Genomic DNA, 22,862 nt, shown 5'->3' with positions numbered 1-22,862 from the left:
GGGTGGTTCCGAGGCCTGCAGGTGACCTTTAGGCCCGAGGGGCAGCAGGCCCGGGGCGCTGCGCCGCCGTTGCCGTGGACACGGCGCGGCCTGCTGGGCCCGCAGCATGGCGGAGCCGGCGGTGAGCACGGCCCGGCCTTCCCTGCGCTGTGCCGGTGCTGCGGCCCGGCTCTCCTCACCGCTTCTCCTCTCCTCTCTCCCCGCAGGCCGCCGCTCCCCACGTCCCGCAGAGGACAAAGCAGCGCCCGGCGGAGCACGGAGGGGCCGAGCTGGGCCGCGCTGCCGGCGCTACCCGCGGTGGGGCCGCCCCGCTCCCCCTCCCTCCGCCCCTCGGCCGTCCTCGCGTTCGCTTCAAGTGCGGCCTCTCCGGGCCCATCCTGGACGTGCTGCGCTGCCGGCCCGGCTGGAAGCAGGCGAGGAAGTAAGTGTGGCTTTGTGCTAGGCCTCCTCCTGCATCCATCCCTGGACGGGCTGCACGGGCAGCTGGGGATCCCGGGGGATGTTGAGCCTCTGGGCTGCGTGCCTGTCCCAGAGCTGTGTCACCCCACTGTGTCCATAGAGCATATAAGCCACGCCAGGCATGGAAGTGTGCTTTAACCTCACGTTTAAATTGGGAAGTGCATCCCACAGCCCTGCTTGGGGATGGAGAGCTGTGGAGGGGAGCAGAGGCTTCACGGCGCTGCAGGTGGAGGTGGTGTTGGTGCTGTGAACGTGCGCTGTGCTCTCTGCACGGACCCTTTCTCCCCAGCGAGGAGGAGTGGGATTTCTTCTGGTGTGATGTCAGTTGTCTTCGGGAGATTTTTGACCACGTGTACTTGGAGGAGCACGTTCGCATTTGCCACTTTCGAAATCACTATGAGGTAAGGAGCCCTCGAAGGTGGAGTGAAACTAGGAGGGTTTGGGGAGGTGTTTTTAAGCCCTCAGTAAGTTTCCATGGGATGTAGTTATGAGTGGAAATACCTGGTAATGTTTTCCACTGTGAAAACTGGCCTCTTTCTTACAGCTCTGATAAACCATCAGTATGTGTCAACATCCCCTGTCTTGGGAAGGGCTCTGCTTGGGAACCCGATGCTTTGCTTCACTGTGTTCCCAGTCTGGTAAACACTGAACAAATCTGTGACTCTTGAAAATAACAAAACCATGTTAGGGGGTCTGGTTAACATCCAGACCTTCCCCTTGAAAGGTAAAGGTGCATTTCCTGACATAGCGAAGCAGGATCTCATGCAGATCCAGTTCATTAGATCAGATGCATGTGTGTACCATTTGCCTGGCAAAAGTTCATCTGTGCTCACCAGTGTTAGTGTAAATGGAGACTGGCAGTGGTTTACAACACTCATCTGCAAGCTGCAGCGGTTCAAGAGCCCATACACTTCCAGCTCTGCTGGTTGTGCCACAGAGGCATTAATCTCAGGAGCGGATTGAGTTAAGTGTGCCTGTGAACCTGACTGCAGCTTTTGGTGTGGGCAGTTGTGGACAGAGCTGTGCTGGAAATGAGTGTGCTGTCTGCATTGAAGGGGTATGTTAGAAACTGTAACATGTGGGTTGTGAGACCTGCTTTGTTCTGGCTTCCCTGTGTTCGTGCAGAGATTAAATAGAAAATTGAAATCAAGTCTTATTTGCCACAGAGCAAAAGCAGTTCTCAATAGTGGGTCTTTAATACTCACTCAATACTCAATAGTGTTTATTTACTTTTTCCCTTGCAGAAGATGTAGTACAGGTGGTCCCCAGACATCACCAGAAGCATCTTGAGTCCAATGAAAGCAAGCCAGTCTGCACGAGCATCTGCTGAGCCTAACCTTATGTTTCTCTTTCTACCCAGCTGAGTCGGAAGAACTACTTAGTAAGGAACCTGAAGAGGTTTCGGAAGCAGTTAGAAAGAGAAGCAGGAAAGCTTGAGGCAGCAAGATGTGACTTTTTTCCAAAGACCTTTGAATTGCCTTCAGAGTACAATTTGTTTGTGGAAGAATTTCGCAAGAAGCCTGGCAGCACTTGGATCATGAAACCGGTAAGTGCACCATCGCTTACCTCAAGTGAGACAAAGATGAATGGATGCCTTCATTCTGTGGAAGGAGAGGAAAACATGCAGGAAATCCACAGGAAGAACTGCATGTAGCAGGGTAGCTAGGAGCAACAATGCTTCTGGCTGGTTTCCTGGCCAACATGTCCTACCCAGAAATTCCTTCTTGTGTTACAGCTCATTTCAATAATTGAAAATCAGCTCAGTTTATTTGTAGAGCCCAAGTTAATTCAGTACTGAGGGCACAGAGTACTGGATTTTTCTGTGGAAGAACAGATTGTGCTCCTAGGGATTCTCACTGTGTGGTTATGGCCAAGTTTATGCTCTTAAATGTTTCAGTTCAGCTGCAGGTGTACAAGAACGCATGTGTGTGCAGGGCAGCTGTCTAATTGGGCTTGTTGTTAAGCAGTGTTCTAGAGCAGCCCCCAAAGATGGAGCTATGAAAACATCTGTTTGGTTTCAAGGAAATCCCACTACGTTAAATGTCAGCCCTTGTAAATCCAGCCAATTTACTGAGTGGACTTTCATCCTGAGAATATTGAGAGATTACTGAAGATTCCATGAGCAGCCTGGAGTGCAAGCTGGGGTGGATTTTGTTAATGTTAGCTTTTCCATGTTCTACCATGAAGTGCAGCCTTGTGCTCTGAATCACATTTGTCCCACAAAGCCTGTATCTACATGGGATTGCTCCATTCACCATTATTCCAATTTGACCAGTGTCCTGGGAACCAAGGAGGAACTGTGATTTCTAAAGGAAACAACAACAATACGACGTGAATCTGAGAAGTGCTTTGATTCCACAAGGTGATTCAAGTCTCTTAACGTCATGAGTATTGAGCCATGGCATATAATTGAAAATATGCTCATTTGTGAGAGGACAGATGCGTTGCCTTGTGCAGAAGGTCTGGCAAGAAGATTGGGGCAAAACAACTTGCCTTATGCTGCAAGTCAGGCCTTATTGTAAGGGCACTTCTGAGAAATATCAGGATCGTTCTGCTCTTGCTTGCTATAGTTCTCTGACACCGTTCATGACTTCCCCGTTCAATTAAGTTCTTCTGTAGCATACACAGATTTAAGTGTGACTTAAAAAATTCCCAACAACATATGTTGTGTTAGATATATTTCTGCAAGCATGTGACAGAGTTTGTTTATTCGTCTCTGTGGGACTTTCCTGTAGGCTGTCTGCCTGCTCTGCCCTTTCCACCAGGAATTCTCCTAACACTTGTAAATCTGAGTGTTCAGCATTAGAGAGCTCTCATCAGATCCCTTCGTTTTCTGCCTGTCCTCATAACATTAAATAAATGTGCTTGCATGCAAACAGATGATGAATCGGGTTATGCAGGGCTTCTGTGCTGAAACTGTGGGGGACAGTGGGAAATCCTAACGCTAAGTAACTTGGCTTCTCCATGCTGTAGGTTAGCAGGTCACAAGGTAAAGGGATTTTTCTGTTCCGAAAACTGAAGGATATCTTCGACTGGAAAATGGTGAGCATGGCTGTGTTCTGGTTGGGGAATGCCCAACAGACTCTTAGTTCTTCTTCTGTACTTTCATCCCTCTCTTTCCATCAAAGAGTTATTCTGGTTTCCTGTGCTGATTCTTGTGTGATATTCCTTCACTATTGCTCTCTTCACTGTAAGTCCCTTCCTGCACATCTCCCCCAATAGTTGGATGCTTTTTGTATGGTAACTGTTGAGTCATGGCCTGAATCACTGATTGATCACCTGGGGAAAGGACCCATTCAGCCCTGGGAGCTCAGATGAAAGCAATTGAGCTGTAAGACAGGAAGCTGTGGAGCCTGGCTGCACCTCTCTTAGACCTCATTTAAGGGCTCACTGCCACTGGGGAAGGATCTCTGGTTGGAGATCCCTCCTTTATATGGAATTTCTGTTGTGAACCTGGATCTTCAGAGGCAGGTGAGCACTTTCTCTTTTGTAACGTCTTCCTGTTGTGCTGGTCCCTTTGCTGTCATGCTTTATCTGGGATCTGGCATCTGAAATGGAGACAGGGCTTCCAGAAAAAAAATGTGTTTTTTCACCATCTTTCCCATATACAGCCTTGAAAGGATGAACTGCATGTTTGTTCTCCCACAGGACGGTGTCCGCACGAATGAGCAGAAGGATGAAACACAAGTACAGACTTACATCGTTCAGCGATACATTGAAAATCCATACTTAATAGGAGGTAAGATGCCCATTTAAGCCTTTGCTTTTCCAGTGTAGGGAGAAAGCCATCCTAACCTATGGTGTTCTTACTGGGTAGAAAGGAATTGCCACTGACTTGGTGTAGTTGTCCTGCTGGTGTTTTTAATCTTAAATAAATGTTCACAAAACCCCCGATAAAGTGACTAAAAATGTGAATTTCAGTCCTTCTGTGTGTATATTTAGATAGAAACTGATGTTAAGTGCATCTAAGACAAGGTAGCTGTATCAGCAGGTGGATTATATGATATTTTTCTGTTCTTTGTAGGTCGAAAGTTTGACTTAAGAGTTTATATTCTAGTGACATCTGTAAGTGCAAACTGCTGTTTATATCAGAACTGGTTGGGGTTTTTTTTCGTCTTAGTTCTCAGTTGTTCTCTTCCTTTTCTCCCAGTACAGCCCACTGAAGGCCTGGTTGTACAGAGATGGATTTGCTCGCTTCTCTAGTATGCGATTCACTCTGAACAGTATAGATGATCACTGTATCCTACCTGTCTGTGTGAGCTATAAAGAGGGGTACCATTAGGGGTGTGTAGTTTTGCTGCTTAGTATGAGACGTATCAGATAAATCTTATTACTTGTGACTCCAGCAAACATATACAGGATTCTCCTGTCCTGTTGCTGCCGCTATCATTCTCTCTTCTGTCTTTTCTCATTGTCAGACCGGTGTCACCAGATCACTGGAAATGTCAGTTGGACAAATCAGCTGGACCCATGCTGAAATGTCAGTCCTGGTTTTATTGTTAGCGGTTGAATTCTGGCAGCCTTTCTTCTTCCTTAGCCTCAGCACACATAAGGACAAAGTGATTCATGGGACAGAACTATTTGATTTCCTATGCATCACGCTTCTTACTGTATCAAGTTTGATAGCTTTTATTTGATTAACACATCTTCCCAAATGGTATCCTACCTTAATTTGATGGCTTAGGAGACAGGAAAATCCATCACTTTTCTCAGTGAAAGTTCAGCAGAGTTCATGCTTGCTCTGAACAATCAAAGGCCTTCCCAGAGGTGCAGCAGCTGTTATGGGGTGGGGGTGCACTGGGGTCTGGAGGTGTGCTTATGTGAAGAGCTTCATGCCAACCGTGGAGTATACTGCTAGTTCAGGGTGGCCTCTTCTTCATAGCAGTGCTATATATAAGCTCAGGTGGCTGAAGCCTCTGATTACAGAGGAGGTAATTAATTGGGACTGAGTCAAAGGTGGTTGGTTTAGAGTAAGAATTCAGTATTTACTTGCTCAGTGTCTGTCTGGCTTTGATCCTTATCTCTACTTCATGCCAGATGTTCATCTCACCAATGTGGCAGTGCAAAGGACTGCGCCTGATTACGATCCTGAGAAGGTGAGTGAGTAGCAGTGCCTGCAGGATGCTCCCCCAGCACCTGCCAGTGGGGCTTGTCTGGCAGACAGGAGCAAGCTGACCTCATCGTGCCAGCTGCCATGCTGTGGACATGTACTGCAGCCACTTAAATTTGCTGTTGTCTCCAGACACCTGTAAATGTGATTTAATTGATAGGAGAGAGGTTGGGTGAGCGTTCTGCTTTAACTGTTGTGTTGCAGCTGTCTGCTCATCAATAAGGCTGATGTTTGTGACTTAAATTCTACAAGCTTTCTGCTTAGGCACTTAGCTGCAGCATCTTAAAGCTTAGTCCTTCACTTCTAAGGCCTTAGTGTTACAACGAGGTTACCACTGCTACACACAACTGTCACTATTGAGCTTCCTGTTAGAAAAGGTGGCTGCTGAAAGAGGGAGAAAATAATCTTAAATGAGATATCAGGTTCCTGGTAGATCCACAATGAAAGTCAGCATTTGAGGGTAGTAGGGGATTGCATTGAACTTCCCATTTTATAGGCTGTTCCCTTTTATAAATTCCATCTATATGGAAAGGAGGGTGATTTGCTCTCTAAGAATTCCTGATTGGGACCTGGGGGCTGTTTTTAAACTCCTCCTCTCTCTTCTTTGTAGATAAAATAACCAATCTTGAATTGCTTAATTCCACTGTGGAGTTGGTAGCCCTTACCTTCTGGTCTCTGGGTTTTTCCTGAGAGTTTTTGCTTGGCTATAGAGACTATAGAGTGACTGAAAAAAAAAAATCACACAGATGAAATGTGTGGTCATCTGTTGGGAGCAGCTTAATGTAACTGTATTTGGATCTCTCAGGGCTGCAAGTGGATGATTCAGCAGCTCAGACAGTACTTGACTGCCAAACATGGAACAGGACTGATGGAAGTTCTCTTTGCGGATATGGATAACATTTTCATCAAGAGCCTCCAGAGTGTTCGGAAAATGATCATCAGTGACAAACGCTGCTTTGAGCTTTACGGCTACGACATCTTGATCGATCAGAACCTGAAACCGTAAGGGTGTTAATGGATGTAAAAGGGATTATAGTGTCAGGCCAGCTGCTTTCCCTGGGGTGGTGGGGACACCTTGGACACTTCTGCATCCTGAAGGTAGTTGGCTGCAAGTGACCCAGACCAGGAACTGCAAGTGAAACAGGGAGCTTTTATACCTAGGAAGCTGAGCACCACGTCAAGTTGTTAAATCTCCTGTGCTGTGTTGTGAAAACCTGCTATTTTGGTTGTTTCTGTAATAAGTTCCCTTGCAAACATCAATGTATCACAGCAGTTATGAGAAATGGGAGGGTTGCTAGCATGTCTTCTCCCACTTATGTATATTGCAGCAGTGTCCCAGCAGTGATAATAGATGTCCAGCCACCACTGTGAGGCTGCTGGCACGAAAACATATCCCATGTCTGTGTTGCAATGGTTAAAAGAGGGGCCCCAATGGCAAGAGGCACCTTCTGTTAATTGTGGAGGAAGAAGCTGTACAGGAATCGAGTATGTTTAAAAGAAACTAAAACAACAGAACCCCAAAACTTTAAAACATAATCTGACTCTACTTAGATTATTCTTCAATACAGCTCTTCTAACAGTCTGAGTCACTCAAAGTTCAGCTGAAATCCTTCACTTTTTATCTGCTACAATGTGCAACCCAAGTGTTGCAACAGCAGGAACCCGAAAGTGCGACTGACTTGTCATTGTGTCAGTTGAGAGAAATAGAAACGGCCGGTAGTGCTTCAGAAATGACAAGCTGGATTCTTCTTTCAGCCTTAATTACGTCAAGTGCAAGTAGTACTATAGGTAGGGAAACATCCCTGAGATAGGATTTATGCTGATGATGCTCTTTGTAGCTGGGATACCTGTGACAGCCTCACGTCTTGTCAGCATCGGTCTCATTTCATGTGGTGTCACTTGGGACAGCTTTACTTCACATGGGCAAATAAACACAGCTCAGCTCTGGTCCCGGATCAGACCAAGGTATTGTGTAGGTAGCCTGCACATAAGGAGCTGCAGTGACTTGAGTTGGTTAGGAAACAGATCCAAGTAGTGGATTGGATTGAAAGTCATTGATATCATTGCAGAGCTTAGATACCACTCCTGCTGCTTGCCTCATTTATGCAGCTCTCGTAGGAGAGCCATTGGAATACTGCTGTGCTATCAAACTTCCTAGGATGCTTTTGCATTCCTACACCAAAAATGGGTTAGTGCTTTTTCTGTGATTTATCCTCGATGTTTTACTGCTTTCTCTAGACTTTGGTTTTAACTTGCACGTCTTTCTGGATGCTGGAGGGATTCTTTTTCTTTATTACCATTGAGAACAGGAATAGAAACTTTGCAATAAGCTCAGAATGTTCTTTGGCTCAGTGTGCGGGAAAGAGATTTGGGGTTAGATTTCCTATTGCTTCACGCTTACTCGTGCCTGCTGGCACTGTCATGTTTTTGTGGACGGATGTTTCTGTTAGATGAGCCCTTGGTAAAACCTCCTGTTTCTCCCTAACTTACTGTCATGTCTCCTCAGCTGGCTTCTGGAGGTAAATTCATCACCTTCCCTTATTGCCAGTAGCCAGGAAGACTATGAACTCAAGTATAACCTGCTTGAAGACACGCTTCATGTTGTGGACATGGAGGGCAGGTGGGCAAAGATGCTTATTACTCTCTAAAGGTTTTTATTACTGTTTATGCATTCTGTGCTTCTCTGTCTTGGCAACTGATTGGAAGGTGCTGAGCTTTATAGCTGTTAAATAAAGAATTTCCAAGAACTGGGCAAAGCAAGGTGTACCCCTACTTTAGAGTGGAGAAAACAAACCAGCATAGTGCTGTGAGAGGAATGGAGTCAGTGTTAGAGCTGGGACTTATGCAAGAATTGCTTCAGGGCTCCTTCTGCACTGTGCCTCCCACACCTATTGCTTCTGGAGTGCTCTGTTCCAAGCAGCTAGTCTTGCATCAATTGACTTTACGACTGCGTTAACCTTGGATATTTATAGTAGGAAGATGCCCGCTGCTTTCAGCTGTTTAGCTTTGTCTCTGACCAGGAGTTTATTCCTGTGCACAGGTAGATAATTGTCATTATTCTGGTACTTCAATACTTGTATTTGATGTATGTTGTAGGCTGACTGGGAAGGAGAAGCGTGTTGGTGGCTTTGACCTGATATGGAATGATGGGCCAGTCAGCAGAGGAGGAAACCTGGGTGCTTTGGTGAATGGAAACTTCGTGGCCAACACACACTTAGGTATGTACTCACCGAGTGCTGGTGTGGTGCCCTGCTCACATCCTTTCCTCAACACGAGGACAGCACACCCCTTTCACTCAAGAACAAGAGAACAGGGAACACTGACTCTTGTAAGAGTCCATAATGAAGCACTATTGAAGCAGTGCTTGGATTCTGAAGTCATATCTCTGAGAGGCTAATGTGTCTGGAGTTTATCTGGTAGTACTTAGCTTAGTATACCTGCAGTCATTGCTGGCTGTAGTTCGTAAATAAAACAACTTCAATTGGAAGTGGGCAGCTGCCCTTTGTGCTCGTGAAAGGTGTAAAGTGAGGTCCTGTGCACCTCCTCTATTAATGCTTTCATTGCAGGCTGCTTCAACGACAGGAAGAAACAACTGAAAGAGCTTTTTGGGGATCTTCCTGCGCAGCAGACAGCGTAAGGCTGATCTCAAGCTTGGGTTGGGAGATTATTGTACATAAAGTTCATAGTCTCTCTTCCTCCTATTGTGTAGTGGCAGTTCACGTTTCACTCTGTCTCAGCCCAAGGTAGCTGACCTTGTTTCTGAAGGCTTCCCTCAGCTGGGAAGTAGCGACAGGATTGAATGAAGTATCTTACGGTGCCTGACAAGGTACTTGCAGGTGATGCTGGCTGACCACCTGCATTCTGCATAGAGAGAGTAAAGCAGCTGAACACATTCTGAGCAGCAAAGCGAAGCTTTTGGGGAAGGCAGACACCTAATCCTTCTGCTGCTACTACTATGGAAACATGTCAGATCATAAAACCTGTTGCCACGATACTGTAAAAATAACCTTGCCATCACACGTTAGACACATTTCCTGGCTGTACTATGCAGGTTATGTAAGAGTGCAGTTATAACACGGGTGCTTGGCACTGTACTGCCATTCACTTCCAGAACAGATGTAAGGTGCCTCAGATACTAAGTTAACATTACTTTCAGTCTGTGCATCTCTAACTTAAGCCTGAAGTGGAGAGCAGATGAGCTACCTGGAGAGCCAGAGCTGATTTTATGACCTCTGCCAAAACTATTATGACTTAAATCAGTTATCCCATTGCTACAGGCCAAATCCAGCCTGTTCAAGCTGCAGTTTTTGCTAATATGTGTCCATTTTATTCTTTCATCCTGTTTTGAGAGCCTTATTTTTCTGTATTCTCTTGGCTCCCACCTTGACAGCAGCCTGTGTTTTCCCATTGAGACAAACACGCTGCTGCCTTCTGTTCCTCCCTACGCATCTCTCAGGAGATTCCTGACGTGTTTCAGATGCACGGGTTTCATTTCATTTTAATACCACAGGCACACACAGCTCTTCTATACTCTGGGCACGCTGTACATTTACAATTCCTCCTACTTCTGTTCCTGACACTGCAGTGAACTCGCTCTGCAGCCAAACTACAGAAGCTCTCACATAACAAACCCAACAACAAACACACACACACAGAGTTAGGAATGCCCCACAGTGCTGGTTTTAATAATCCCCCTTGCAGGCGGGTGTTTGTCAGAGGCTGTGAATAAGCCACTGTTCCAGCAGTTGCCTCAGCACTGCTCTGCCACCGGCAGCAAGGAGTGGGGAGAGTTTACAGCCAGAATTACAGCTGAGGAGCTGTATCCTTCCCTGTGCCCACCAGGTTCTTTAGGAGAGGCTCCAGCAATGCAGGAGAGCTGGAAATCCTACAGGCTGTGTCTGATGCAGTGCAAATGCTGTGAGTGATACCCGACCACCGCAGGCTGAGCAGTGCTTGCACACGGTTGTGGTGGTGGCAGGGCTGTCTCAACCTTCCAGGATGCGATTGATCAGTTTCATTTCCTCTGCACTCATGGGGTTCAGGTTAAATCCCTTCAGCTCAGGTTTACCTGTAGGGATGTGCAGAACGTTGGGGTTTTGCTATAAGACACATGAAGCATTCCATGTGAAACCACGCAGCAATGATGGCTCTCAGCATCGTGAAGGTTGGAAAAGAGCCCTGAGATCATGAAACCCAACCCTGCCCACATCCCTCAGTGCCACATCCCTGCGGTGCTGGGATGCCTGCAGGGATGGTGATGGAGAACCAATTGTTCCTACTATCCACCCTGGTCGTTGCTGTGTGTATCCAGCACGCTGCTGGCTGACAGCTTTACCAGGGTAGGGAGGGAATGACAGAGTGAGAGGAGGAGCAGCCCCGGCAGCACTCACACATTGACTTCTCCCCAGCATCTGCAGCCAGACCTTTGCTGTTGGGGTTCAAGACCAGGAGTGTTTTACCTTGAGCTTCAAAGAGACGGTTGACCTTCACACGCAGCTCTTTCCGGAGGTTGTTTATCTCCTCATCCAGCTGTTCCTGATCTGAAAATAGCAGGGCAAGAATAAGGGGGGTTAACCCATGACATGGGGACTGGGGTTGAACAAGGGACCAACAGAGACCCTGCCGGGCTGTGTGAGCAGGGCAGGATGGCAGCATTGCTCTGTTTTAGCTCCGAGCTCCTCGGGGTGAGCAGATCCCTCCGTACCGCTCTGCAGCATCTCCTTGGCCTTGGCCTTGTGCAGCTCGATGAAGGTGCTCCCGAAGCACACCATGGCTTTCCCTGCAGTGAGGACCAGCCGTGCTCAGCGCTGTGCCCCGCACACACCGCCCCGATCCCGGCCGAGCTCCGGGACTCACCGTCCGGCTCCGGGTCTTTAAGCAGCGCCCGCAGCGCCTCGCGGTTCCGGTTCCGCTTCACGTCCAGATCGACGATCTGCAAAGAGACGGGAGGGGATGGGGATAAAGGGGGGGGTCGGGGGTTGTCGGGCCGAACCGGGTCGGGTCTCACCTGCTGCCGTGCGGCCAGCACGTCCTCGGCCAGCTCCTCCACCTCGGCCAGGTAGCGCAGCACAAACGCTGGGTCCCGCGCCATGTCGGGCCGCTCCGCCCCGTCCCATCCCCGCTCCCCGCCGGGCGGCAGCAGCGGCCGCGATCCGGAGTTCCGCGTAGAGCGCCCCCGTGTGGACACTGCGGGAATTGCAGTGTCAATTGCTGACAATAGCAGGACACGGGGAAATGGTTTTGAGTTAAAAGAGGGAAGATTTAGGTTGGATGTTAGGGGGAAGTTCTTCACTAGGAGAGTGGTTAGGGCCTGGAACAGGCTGCCCAGGGAGGTTGTGGATGCCCCGTCCTTGGAGGTGTTCAAGGCCAGGTTGGACGGGGCCATGGGCAACCTGATGTAGTAAAGGTGTATGTTTGGTGGCCCTGCCAGGCAGGGGGGTTGGAACTACATGATCCTTGAGGTCCCTTCCAACCCGGCTCATTCTGTGGTTCTGTATGTGAATCGGCCGGGCAGTGCTGTGGGGCGGCTCTGAAACACGGGGTGAGATTTCAGGGCTCCCCTGGTGGAGCTGAGGGTTGGGTTCAGTCATTGCTTCCATCCTGGGGTGTTCTGTGGTTCTGTGGCTGCCAGGAGCGAAGCTCTTGGTGCGCAAATAATCCCCAGAGGAAGATTAAGCAGATCGGAAGATTACCGGCCTTAATCTCGTAAAGTCGTTTGTGACAGTTAACGGGAGAGATCTCGGTCTGTGGCAGAGTGTGCTGAAAGAAGAAGGTGCCCAGTGAAGTGGTGGAAATGAGCACTGCCCGTCTGCATCCAACCCCGTCCTAGCGGGGACTTGGAGCTCGATGATCCTTGAGGTCCCTTCCACCTCGAGCCATCACATTCTACGTGATAGCAGTAGCAGAGAGAAGCCTGATGTCCACCCCTGAAGCAGGCAGTGCTACTCAGCAGCTCACAGCAAAATAAAGGCTGTGGGTTTACCGTGGCCACACAGAGGGTTGCATGAGAGCTGCAGCTGAGCTGTGGCAGGAGGCATCACAAAGCTTTGGGCACCTGGAAAACATTCCCAAGGCAACGATGGCTGCTGGTGCCATGCTCTGCAGGCCTCTCCCACAGCAGGCCCTGAGCCAGATGCAAATCATCACAGCCTTCCTTCTCCTGGACCCGGCGCCGTAGGAAAGCTGCTTGCCTGGAAGCTGGACTCAGCCTGAAGGCTGGAGGCTCGTTCAGATTGATTGCATGTTTATGTGCCCTCCTGGGAACCTGTCTGTGCAGACAGAGCATGTGGTCATCCACTCGCTGCTATGGGATGGTTTGCATCTGTCTGTATTTTGTGGCGTAAAGGGAAGGTCTGGGTTTCAGCACGTTCCTTTTTCTTTCTTCCTTGAATCACTTTCATTTATGCAGCTCAGAACCCTCCCTGCCTGCCTGCTGACAGCTGCACAGGAAGGCTTCAGGGATGTTTATGGGGTGGGTTTTTTTTCCTTCTCATCTTTCCCTGTGATTGCCAGGGTCTGCTGTTAAGATAAATCAGACATCAAACCACAGTCACCTCGCATGCAGGCTTTGGATGTTCAGCTCCGCTTTGGAGGCAGCATTTCAGGGTTTGTGGAGGAGGGGATCCCTCCTCCCCCTCCTTTCCCTTTGTCCTGGAGCTGTGTCCACCATCACCTGAGAGTTATGGAACCAGCCTGGACTCCCATGTTCAGCACTCAGACCCCTCTGCACCAGCAGCACTTCCCCCACCTCTGCACAGCCAAGGCTCTGTTCCCTTCCTCCTGGGATGTGGGCAGCATCCCATCCCCCAGCTGGGTGTTTGTGGAGGGGATCTATCAGGAGCATCTCAAGGTTAGGTGACATTTAAGTCACATTGCCCATACTAATACATGCACATCACAGGGAGCCTCTGCTCCCCTGGGCTGCCCAATGCCTTCCTCCCACAGCACATTCCCTGGGCTTTATGCACCAGCAACCCAGGCTCTCCCCAGCCTCCCTTGCCACTATGTGAGACGGAGTTGGAAAGTTGGCTGCGTTTCCTGGGATAAAACAGACTCCCCCTCACTCCGTGCTGCAGTGTGCGTACCGTGGGCCAGGCTCCATCCACGCGCTTGGCTCCTCCAGCAGCAGCCGTGCTTGGGTGAGCCTGGCAGGCTGAAACACAGCCAGCAGAGAGAGGCTGAGGCTGCTGTAAAGAGACAGCTGCCTCCATGCTATCATTCTCCCTGGAGACACCCTGCAAAGAAGCAAAGAGCCCCTTTCCCTCCTCTGTGGGTCTCTAAGCACTGCTGGGGATGCTGGCTCCGTGCTCCCTGTACCCAACGACAAGGGATGCTCAGGACACGCTGCATCTGAACACTGATGGGCAGCAAATGGAGACGTGGAGGGGGAGAGCCAGGTCCATACACAGACCTTGGCGTATGGCCGGGTTATGAGGCTCCTCAGAGGATTTCCCCATGGCTGGGCTTGGTCTCAGCCCAGTGGGCTCCAGGTGCTGGGGGAAGCAGCCCCAGCAGCTGCCTTCTTCCCTCCTTGGCTGCCTTGGGTGGGAGCGTGGTGGCCTATGTCCCCGTGTCCCAATGTCCTTGAGTCCTCGTGATCCCTATGTCCCCATGTGTCTGTGTCTCTGTGTCCCTATGTCTCTGCGTCTCCACCTCACAGCACCTTTGTCCACCCGGGCCCTGGCTCTCACCACCCGAACCCATTCGGGGCCGGACCCCCGGGCAGGCTTTGCGGAGACACACGGTCAGCGGGGCCGGACATTCATCCTGCGGCGGGGCCGCCCGGGGTCCGGGCAGGGGGAGGCGCCCGCGGGGCGCTGCCCTTTCCGGGAGAGGGGGAGCGGCGGGGCCGGGGCGGGGCCGGTGTGAGGAGCTGCCGGCGGGGGGAGCGGCGGGGCCGGTGCCGGTGCGGGGCGGCAGGGCCCGGCCGGAGGGAGCGGGGCGAGGCCGGGCGGGGGGCGGGAGCTGCCGGGGCGGGCTCGGCGGCTCCGTCCTCCCTCCGGAAGTCTCTCCCGCTCCCTCCTTTCTCCTCCTCTCCCCCGACAACATGGCCGCGAAGTCGGACGGCGGCGGCGGCGGCCCGGCCGTGAGGCTGGAGAGCCCGGAGAGCGGCGGAGGGCGGCGGGCGGGCGGCGCGACATCCCCGGCCCAGCGGTACCGGCTGCGGGACGGCTGCTGGGTGCTGTGCGCCCTCCTCGTCTGCTTCGCGGACGGCGCTTCGGACCTGTGGCTGGCGGCCCACTACTACCTGCAGGGGCAGCGCTGGTGGTTCGGGCTGACGCTGCTGTTCGTGCTGCTGCCCTCGCTCGTGGTGCAGCTGCTCAGCTTCAGGTGGTTCGTGTACGACTTCGCCGTCGGCACCAAGGACAGCGCCGGCAGCACCAAGGACAGCGCCCGCGGCCGCCGCGGCTGCTGCCGCCTCTGCGTCTGGTTGCTGCAGGGCTGCATCCACCTGCTGCAGCTGGGGCAGGTCTGGAGGTAAAAGAAAGGGGGCACGGAAACGGGGAGGGGATGAGCCTGATGGGGCTGTAGGGCTGCATCCAGCTGCTGCGGTTGGAGCGGGTGTGGAGGTAAAAGGAAGGGGCCGCAGGGATGGGATGGGGCTGGGTGGAGGGGCAGGGAACAGTAGGGACACGAGTGGGGATCCCCAGGTGCTGGGAGGATGGAGGACACATGTGGGGATGTCTGGGACACAGGTGGAGGATGGAGGTGGGCATGGCAATGTGCAGCTGGGGTGGGCGTGGGACCAATCCCTCTGCAGCCACAAAAGGGGTAGGGGGTGGAGGGCTCCTGGCAGAGCCTGGCTACGAGCAGGAGCTGTGGGCGTGGGCAGAGTGTGAGGGGCTGCAGCCCTGCTGGGTGGCACAGGCCCGTTGTCTCTGGGTGGTGCTGAGCCTTGTGAGAGCATCTGCCTGACCATGGGGACCACATCCTGGGGAAATGCAGTAGTTTCTGCTGGGCACCAAGTGCCTCAGGCTCAGAGCCTCCTTTCTGGTTTCCCCTGCTCCTTCTTGAGATGCTGTGGGCGAGGAGGGAGTGGTTGTCCCCAGGTTTCCCCATGGGACTGCATTTCTGCTCCCTGCCCTGCTGGCCCTGCAGGCAGAATGAGCAGCAGTTGGCCCAGAGCAGACTTGAGCCCCTTTGCACGCTCCTCTGCACCCTCTTCCAAAGCTGGTGGTTTCTTGGCACGCTCGTTTCCGTCTGAGCACCTTCTTTCCCTGTGTGATGGAGCCAGTTCCGCTCCCTCCCAGCTCTGCTGAGCTCCATCCACTGCTCTGCAATGGAGCTGATGCCTTGAGATGCTGGGAGGGGAGTGGAGACAATGGCATATTCCTGAAACAATGCCCTGAGCAAGCGATGCTCTTGGTCCTGTTTTGGTGCTGCTTTCCCTCCTGAGCTACTGTGGCACAGGGGCTGCTCTCCTTGTTGTTGTCTGCATGTGCTTCTCTGCTGCTTTTCTTGGGATGCTGTGTGGATCTCTAACTTTGTTTCACAATGCAATGTGCTCTGCGTGAGCGGCTCCTGTCCTTCCCTCCCTGCCTGCCTCCCATTCTCTCAGTCCAGCTCTTGGTGTGGTGGGAGTGATCCCCCTCTGGGTGTACTGGGGAAGCTGGAAGGGAGGATGAGATCCCCAGGTCCTGGTAAACAATTATCCGGGTTTGGCTGGAGTCAGGTTGGATTTTGCTCCCAGTTGAGTCAGCCACAGTCTCCTTTCTGCTGCAGGCTCCTAAGCCAATTAAAGTGGTAACTCACAGCACTGACCCTCCAGGACATGCTGGTTTCAAGCTGCAGCTGAGGCTCTTTCTAATCCAAGGATTTGGGATTTGCTCGGGTGACCAGTTAAATGCAGTTCGCTAAACCCATTAGTGAGACTGGATCTGGAGCAGGTGGATGTGACAGTTTAAGAAGTGTTAAATTATAGCCAAATAAACACTGCATGTGGAAGGAAGGCTTTTCCTTGGCCATAATGTTAGGTCCTCCCTGCTCATGCCTCCCTTCCTGCATTTATCCAGCCCTATAGCTAGGGCCACTGTAATTCCCTCGGCAGCTCTCATCCACCCCAATCAATCCCTGCATGGCCCCAGATGCACCCCAGAGCCCTGAAATTGGGATGAGGTAGGGATACAGGGAAGGGGGCACCCAAGGGACCATGGCCTGCATAGTGGCCGGGCATTGGTCTGCACATGAAGCTCTCCCCAGTGGCTCATCTTTGTGGGCTGTGTCGTGGATTGGCATGGCTGCAACAGGAAAGCAATTTTCTCCTTGTTTTAATAAGGTGGTGAGGGACGATATCTCAAATTACCTGCCAAAAAATTCACACCCCCTATTGTTCACTCTCAGATGGTGTGGGGGGGGAGGTCCTGTGGCTTCTCACCTGAGGATGATGGCCTCTGGCATTGGAAGAGCCAGGGTTAGGGTTAGGATTGGCATGAAAGTTAGGATTAAGACTCTGCTTTTCTCCCAGCCTTTGCAAACCTGGATGACAGTGGGACCACAGGCATCAAGAGGAGATGGTTTGAGGGCTGTGTTAAGGCTGTGGGATGGCTGATGACTGTGGGCCAGTGCTGTGGTGCTAGGGGTGAGCAAACAGACCTGCTGCCTCCACTGCTACCCCAACCCTCCATAGAGATTTCTGTCAGATTGGGCTTTTTAATACAAAGGAGGTGGTAATTAGCCCTAAGAGCTCCCTCGGTTGGTTTCTGCCTCATCATCAGTTTTTTTGAAAATTAAATGATTTTTTTTTTTTTTTTAAAGTAATTGATTCTGTATTTCTCATGCAGCTGCTGCTGCTCTCAGTTCATAAAAACCTGGCGGTGCTCCGTCAGCGCGCGGGGATCTTTTCCTGGGCTGAAACACAAACGGCGTGATCAAATGCATAACAAATAGGAATCAGCATTTCATTCTGGCAAGTTGATGGCAGATGAAATCTCAGTTTAATGAGCTGACAGGAAGGTGGGAGGATAACTGTGCCCCATGGAAAGCAGGGGGGTCTGAGGGCCACTTGTTGAGTGGTGAGGAGCCGCAGATGGGGGTGTGTGTGGTTCCCCAGCCCCACCCCAATAACACTGTGGTGCTGGATGGAAATGGTATAATTTGCAAATAGGGACGTCATGTTTGGCTGCCAGTGCTCAAAAGTCTCTGGGAGGTTCTCAGGGATGGGTTGGCAGAGCTCAGCCTGTGTCCCCCCAGTTTCCCTCTGCTCCTGCTGCTCTTTTTGGCCACCCCAACCCCTCCAGCACTGGCTCGTAGCACAGCCCTGCAGGATGTGGCCGCCACCACCCGGCACTGGGCTCTTCTCCAGAGAGGAGAGGCTGCAGAAGGAGCCATACGGAGCAGGGATGTGGAGAGGGAGAAGCCAGATGGGAAGGCTGAAATCAGCCCGGCTGAGTCCTGGCTGCAGCAGGGCCCTTGGGCTGCCCTGGCTTTGTGTGAGCCAGGACAGAGGTTGCTGGAGCAAGGCATAAGGGTGATGGAGCCTGGCAGGAAGGTGATGGAGGCAGCTTTGGAGGATGCTGCAGGCAGTGCTGCACCGACACCTCGTGCCCCTGCCAAGCATCACCAGGAGCCCTGTGAGGTTGGTGTCGCTGCCTTCCCTCCTGCATGCTGTAGGAGCAGATGGTGGTGGCAGCAGGGTGGCTTTGGGGTCTGGATCGCAACAGCTGATGCCCCCCCCCCCCCCTTCTCTAGGCCATGCAGCCCCCAACCCTGCACCAGTCCTGTAGTGGTCACTGGTGTGGGAGGCACTGGGACATGGCCATAGAGGGAGCAGGGCTGGCTTCTGCTTCCTCCTCCTGATGGATGAGCTGAAAGTGCTGGGATCAGGGCTTCTCCCAGTGCTCACGGGCTAATGGAGTCGACTGACAGCATTTTATGGATCTGATATAAAGGCCATCAGTTTGTGTGACATTTTTACTAGGCTGGGAGGGAGCTTTATGGTCTGACTTCCTTTTGCTTAATCTTTCTGTTTTTGTACTCATTTGTCTCCTTTTTCTCCTGCCAAACCTGAGAGCAGTCGGTGTGGAGCAGCCTGGGCACATCCGTCCTTGTTTCCCCTCCTCAGTACATGTGTTCCCTACAAAGGACACGGCATTTCCCTGAGCCTTGTTGGCCTGTTGCCTTGGGGAGGGCTCCCGGTGACTCAGTGGTGCGTGCGTCGGTGCCACGCATGGCTCCACTGACCCCAAGCACAGACCATATGGTTGTGTCCAGGCCCTCAGTCCTGCCAAGAGCCGAGGCAACACCGACACGGTAGCTCCCTGTGGGCACCCTGCACGACCAGCTGGTCCTCCTGCTCCCTCCTTCCTCTGCCCAGGGCAGGCAGTGTGGGCTGAGAGCCAGCCAGGACCAAAATATCCCCTTTGAGAAGCAGCCTGGCACAGTGATGGGCTGCGAGCAGGACACCTGAAATGTGCAGGAGATGAAGACTGGGGTCATGGCTGGGGGAAGGAATGAGACCCTTTGCTGGGAAGGGGGAGCACAGGGCTGGATGGGAGTGGCTTGGCACCAGCATCATGTGCAGCATCCCTGCTGCCTCTCACCTGCTGCATGAGGGTCTCCACGGCCTCGGACGGGAGGGATGTGCCATGTTGCAGCAGGATGGCAGCACCACGGGGCATAGCTGTGGGATGCAAGCATGGCGGGGGCTGTCCTCAATGCTCCCCCCTCATGCAGGTACCTTCGCACGCTGTACCTGGGGCTGCAGAGCCGCTGGCAGGCTGAGAACCGCCGCCGCCACTTCTACTGGAGGATGATGTTTGAGAACGCGGATATCAGCATGCTGAGGCTGCTGGAGACCTTCCTGAAGAGCGCACCACAGCTGGTGCTGCAGCTCAGCATCATGGTGCAGCAGAATAACATCGAGGCGTTGCAGGGTAGGAACCTTCAGGTGGTAGGGAGGGGTCAGGGGGCTGCAGCCTGGTGATGGCTGGGTCCCTTCCTCGTCCCCACCCCATTCTCATGGCCTCTGTTCCTGCAGGGTTCTCAGCCTCGGCCTCGCTCGTCTCCCTGGCGTGGATGATCGCCTCCTACCAGAAGGTGCTGCGGGACTCGCGGGAGGACAAGATGCCCATGTCCTACAAAGGGGCCGTGGTGCAGATCCTTTGGCACCTCTTCACCATTGCTGCTCGCGCCATCGCCTTTGCCCTCTTTGCCTCCGTGTTCCAGCTCTACTTTGGGATCTTCATAGTGCTCCACTGGTGCATCATGACCTTCTGGATCATCCACTGCGAGACAGAGTTTTGCATCACCAAATGGGAGGAGATCGTCTTCAACATGGTGGTTGGAATAATCTACATCTTCTGCTGGTTCAATGTCAAGGAGGGACGGAGCCGCTACCGCATGTGCATCTACTACATCATCACGCTGTCGGAGAACGCTGCCCTCACCATCCTCTGGTTCCTCTACTACAACCGCAAGACCATGTCCGAATTCAACGCCTTAATCCTTGTCTGTGTGGTCAGCTCCAGCTTCGCCCTCGGCATCTTCTTCATGTTCATCTACTACTGCCTCTTGCACCCCAACGGCCCCATGTTCGGCCCCAGCTCTGGGGGCTGCATTTTCCGTCAGCAGCCACCCCCAGCTCCGAGTTCCCCTGTGGACGCGGTCACCAGCCCCCCGCGCTCACTGCCGCGGACTACAGGGGGGGAGAGGGAAGGGGCTCCAGGGGAGCGGGACAGCTGTGTGCCCGTCTTCCAGGTGCGGCCCTGCGCCCCAACACCGCCAGCCGCCCGCACCCCGCGGACAGAGGGACCCGTCATCCGCATAGACCTCCCCAGGAAGAAGTATCCGGCCTGGGATGCCCATTTCATCGACCGGCGCCTACGAAAGACCATCCTGGCTCTGGAGTACGCCTCGCCCAGCACCCCGCGCCTGCAGTATCGCACGGCTGGAGTGTCTCAGGAGCTCCTGGAGTATGAGACCACTGTGTAGGGCGGGGGCGTCCCCTGCAGGGCTGTCCCATCTCTTCGCAGCGTTTTGCCTTTCTTTTCGGTTTGCTGGCACCGAGGGGTGGCCGCGCCGAGTGCCCCGCGGGCAGGGGCCGGTGAGGTCCCTTGGTGCTATCCCCCCACGGGCCGGCTGCACGCCGGGGGCTCGTCCTTGCCAAAATACCTCACCTGTGCCTGAGCCGCCTGGTCGGTGGCACAGGATGGGGCTGTGAGGTGCACGGGGGCAGCAGGGACCCCGCTTTGGTGAGAGGCTTTGGGCACAGCGGGACATGGCATGGGGGAATGTGGAGAATGTGGGTGCTGGGGGAGAGCCATGGGGCTGAGGTGCGTGGAATGGGGCTGTACTGGAATCTGGGGCTCCTGTCAACCCCAGGGAGTGTGTGGAATAGGGCCAGGGCAGTCCCCCCTCCCACATTCCCCTTCATCTCAGACACAATTCCCCCACAGATGCTCCAGCCGTTCCCCCACCCCAGGGGTCACTGCTCCATGCAGGGGGCACAGACTCTGGCCCTGAGGCCAGTGGTGGGGGCACAGCACCTCTCCACCCCTCCTGCCCTCCTGGGAACCACTTCATCGCATTGTGTTGGTTTTCACCAGATGGGTGACATTCTGTGCGACATTTTCTACCTCCACTGATGCTGGTGGGGCAGGGCCTGGCTGGCACTGGGAGGGCTGTGTAGGGCAGTGGTGATGTGCCTGGGGGCTCCCCAAAATCGCATTTACCCTCATTCATTCTCCCCTCCATTTCCCAGCCGGGAGCATCTCCATTAATCCCCCATCAGCATCAGCCCTCCCCCAGCTCAGCGGTGGGAACCTGAGCCAGGATGATGCCCCCAGCCCCCTACTGCCTCCCCGGAGGAGCAGGACTGCCCTGGGCTCTGCATTTGAATGTGTGCGTGGCTCGGTCCCAGCCCGCAGTTCCCCCTGCCCTAAGGGCTGTGCTGAATGTACCCCCACCCTGTGTTTGTGCTCCATGTCTGTGTGTATGTGTGTGTGTGTGTGTTTGCAGCTGGGTTTGCAGGGCAGAGCTGCTGCCCCCTGGGCACACATCCCACCCAGAGCCCCCCACAGCCCCGGTGCCTTCCCCCAGCCCCGGTGCACCCATGGTGTCCCATGGTGCTGGGAGGTGCCCATTGGGCTGAATTGCTTTTCTTTCCCATTTCTCTGTAGCTTGGGGGATGACTGCAGGCTGGGGTGGGCCATGTGGGGTCACTGGTGCTAACTGGTGCTATCTGAATGCCTCGGAACCTTTCTGGAGGAGGGCATAGAGCAGAGCTGGGTCTGGGCAGCGGGCTGGGCCCCCCCCGCGACCCTCACTCCTCCCCTATCACTAGGAATGGGCAAAAAAATCCCACTCTGTCCCACCGAACCCCAGGGCAGCCCTGGCTACGTCCCAGCAGAGAAGGCGGCCATTATCCTCAGGGAAGTGTGATGGGAAGATGGGAGCCAGCTGGGAATGGGGCAGCTGGGTACCAGCAGCTGGGAACCTCCCAGCCACCAAGTAGCTGCTGTGCTGGTGCCATACCAGTACTGTGTTGGTGCTGGGTGTCACAGCCCCGTGACTGTAACCACCTTGTGGAGCCACGCCACCTGGGCTGAGGTGCAGCCCGTGCCCTTCCCGGGGGCACAGGTCATAGGGACTCTTTTCTATGCACTCATGCCACGGTACCCTCAGCCCTGGGCTGGTCCCATGTTGGGATCAGGGCAGGGGTTGCGGTGTGGGGCAGTGTGGGATGGCATGTGGCCACTCCACTGCTCTGTCCTCATGGCCCCCATGCCCAGTGGCTCCCCAGCCTGGCTGGATGGGAAGTGCCAGGGCAGCCAAGCCCAGCTGGCAGCAGTGATGATGGCAGCGGTGTCAGGACAAGGGCACTTACTGGAACCACACCAAGAGGGCTCGAGCCTGGGGCAGAGCTGGGAGCTCTGGGAGGCCTCAGCCCTGGGGGGGACAGTGGGACCACCCCGAGTTCAGGGAACGGGGGATGCAGCTCAGACCAGGACCAGGCCCCGCTGCTTTGGGCTGGGGCTGTTTCTCCCCAGCAGGGACTGAGGGTCTCAGCCACATCCCCCCACCCCGGTGCTTGGGACCTGGGAGCCCGGCTGTCACGTACTGTAAATACTCTGTGTGCCACCTTCTTCTCTGGGACCCTCGGAGCGGGCAGGGGATGAGCGAGAGACCGGGGTCTGACCGAGACTTTTTTGTATACCACAAACTTTTTGTATATTTTTAATTTTGCTGCAACATGAGATATTAAATTCATTTCAATAAGCACTGCCTGCCAGAGCCTTTTCCTTGCTGGAGTCAGGCTCAGGGCCCTGCAGTGGAGCTCCCAGAATGCTGGGGACAT

General features: G+C 53.4%; 3 protein-coding genes across 5 annotated transcripts; 2 read left to right on the top strand and 1 right to left on the bottom strand.

The window, feature by feature from the left end:
- Positions 1-25: 25 nt before the first annotated feature.
- On the top strand, positions 26-9,999 carry TTLL9 (tubulin tyrosine ligase like 9). Of its 3 annotated transcripts, XM_015882027.2 has the most exons (13): positions 26-121; positions 207-421; positions 749-860; positions 1,820-2,005; positions 3,433-3,501; positions 4,108-4,198; positions 4,484-4,524; positions 4,610-4,697; positions 5,497-5,555; positions 6,375-6,571; positions 8,076-8,189; positions 8,666-8,787; positions 9,136-9,999. In XM_015882027.2, exons 1-13 carry the CDS (start codon positions 107-109, stop codon positions 9,204-9,206), a joined length of 1,380 nt encoding a protein of 459 aa, XP_015737513.1. In that variant the 5' UTR covers positions 26-106; the 3' UTR covers positions 9,207-9,999. The 3 variants fall into 3 exon arrangements, with proteins under 3 accessions (XP_015737513.1, XP_015737512.1, XP_032304447.1); XM_015882026.2 differs by lacking the exon at positions 9,136-9,999 and having other exon boundaries at positions 8,666-9,097; XM_032448556.1 differs by lacking the exons at positions 3,433-3,501; positions 9,136-9,999 and having other exon boundaries at positions 8,666-9,097.
- A 227-nt stretch (positions 10,000-10,226) lies between these two features.
- On the bottom strand, positions 10,227-11,734 carry PDRG1 (p53 and DNA damage regulated 1). The gene is made up of 5 exons (XM_015882029.1): positions 11,577-11,734; positions 11,426-11,501; positions 11,274-11,348; positions 11,029-11,109; positions 10,227-10,637 (listed from the first exon to the last, which is right to left on the bottom strand). The coding sequence occupies exons 1-5, from the start codon at positions 11,658-11,660 to the stop codon at positions 10,555-10,557; spliced, it is 399 nt and encodes a 132-aa protein (XP_015737515.1). The 5' UTR covers positions 11,661-11,734; the 3' UTR covers positions 10,227-10,554.
- A 2,794-nt stretch (positions 11,735-14,528) lies between these two features.
- XKR7 (XK related 7) lies at positions 14,529-22,786 on the top strand. The gene is made up of 3 exons (XM_015881784.2): positions 14,529-15,046; positions 19,241-19,440; positions 19,545-22,786. Exons 1-3 carry the CDS (start codon positions 14,616-14,618, stop codon positions 20,495-20,497), a joined length of 1,584 nt encoding a protein of 527 aa, XP_015737270.1. The 5' UTR covers positions 14,529-14,615; the 3' UTR covers positions 20,498-22,786.
- Positions 22,787-22,862: the final 76 nt, after the last annotated feature.

Source organism: Coturnix japonica, chromosome 20 (genome assembly GCF_001577835.2).
Source record: "Coturnix japonica isolate 7356 chromosome 20, Coturnix japonica 2.1, whole genome shotgun sequence".
NCBI lineage: Eukaryota > Metazoa > Chordata > Aves > Galliformes > Phasianidae > Coturnix > Coturnix japonica.
Note: the sequence above shows the minus strand (reverse complement) of the source record. Positions and strands in the feature narration are given on the sequence as shown.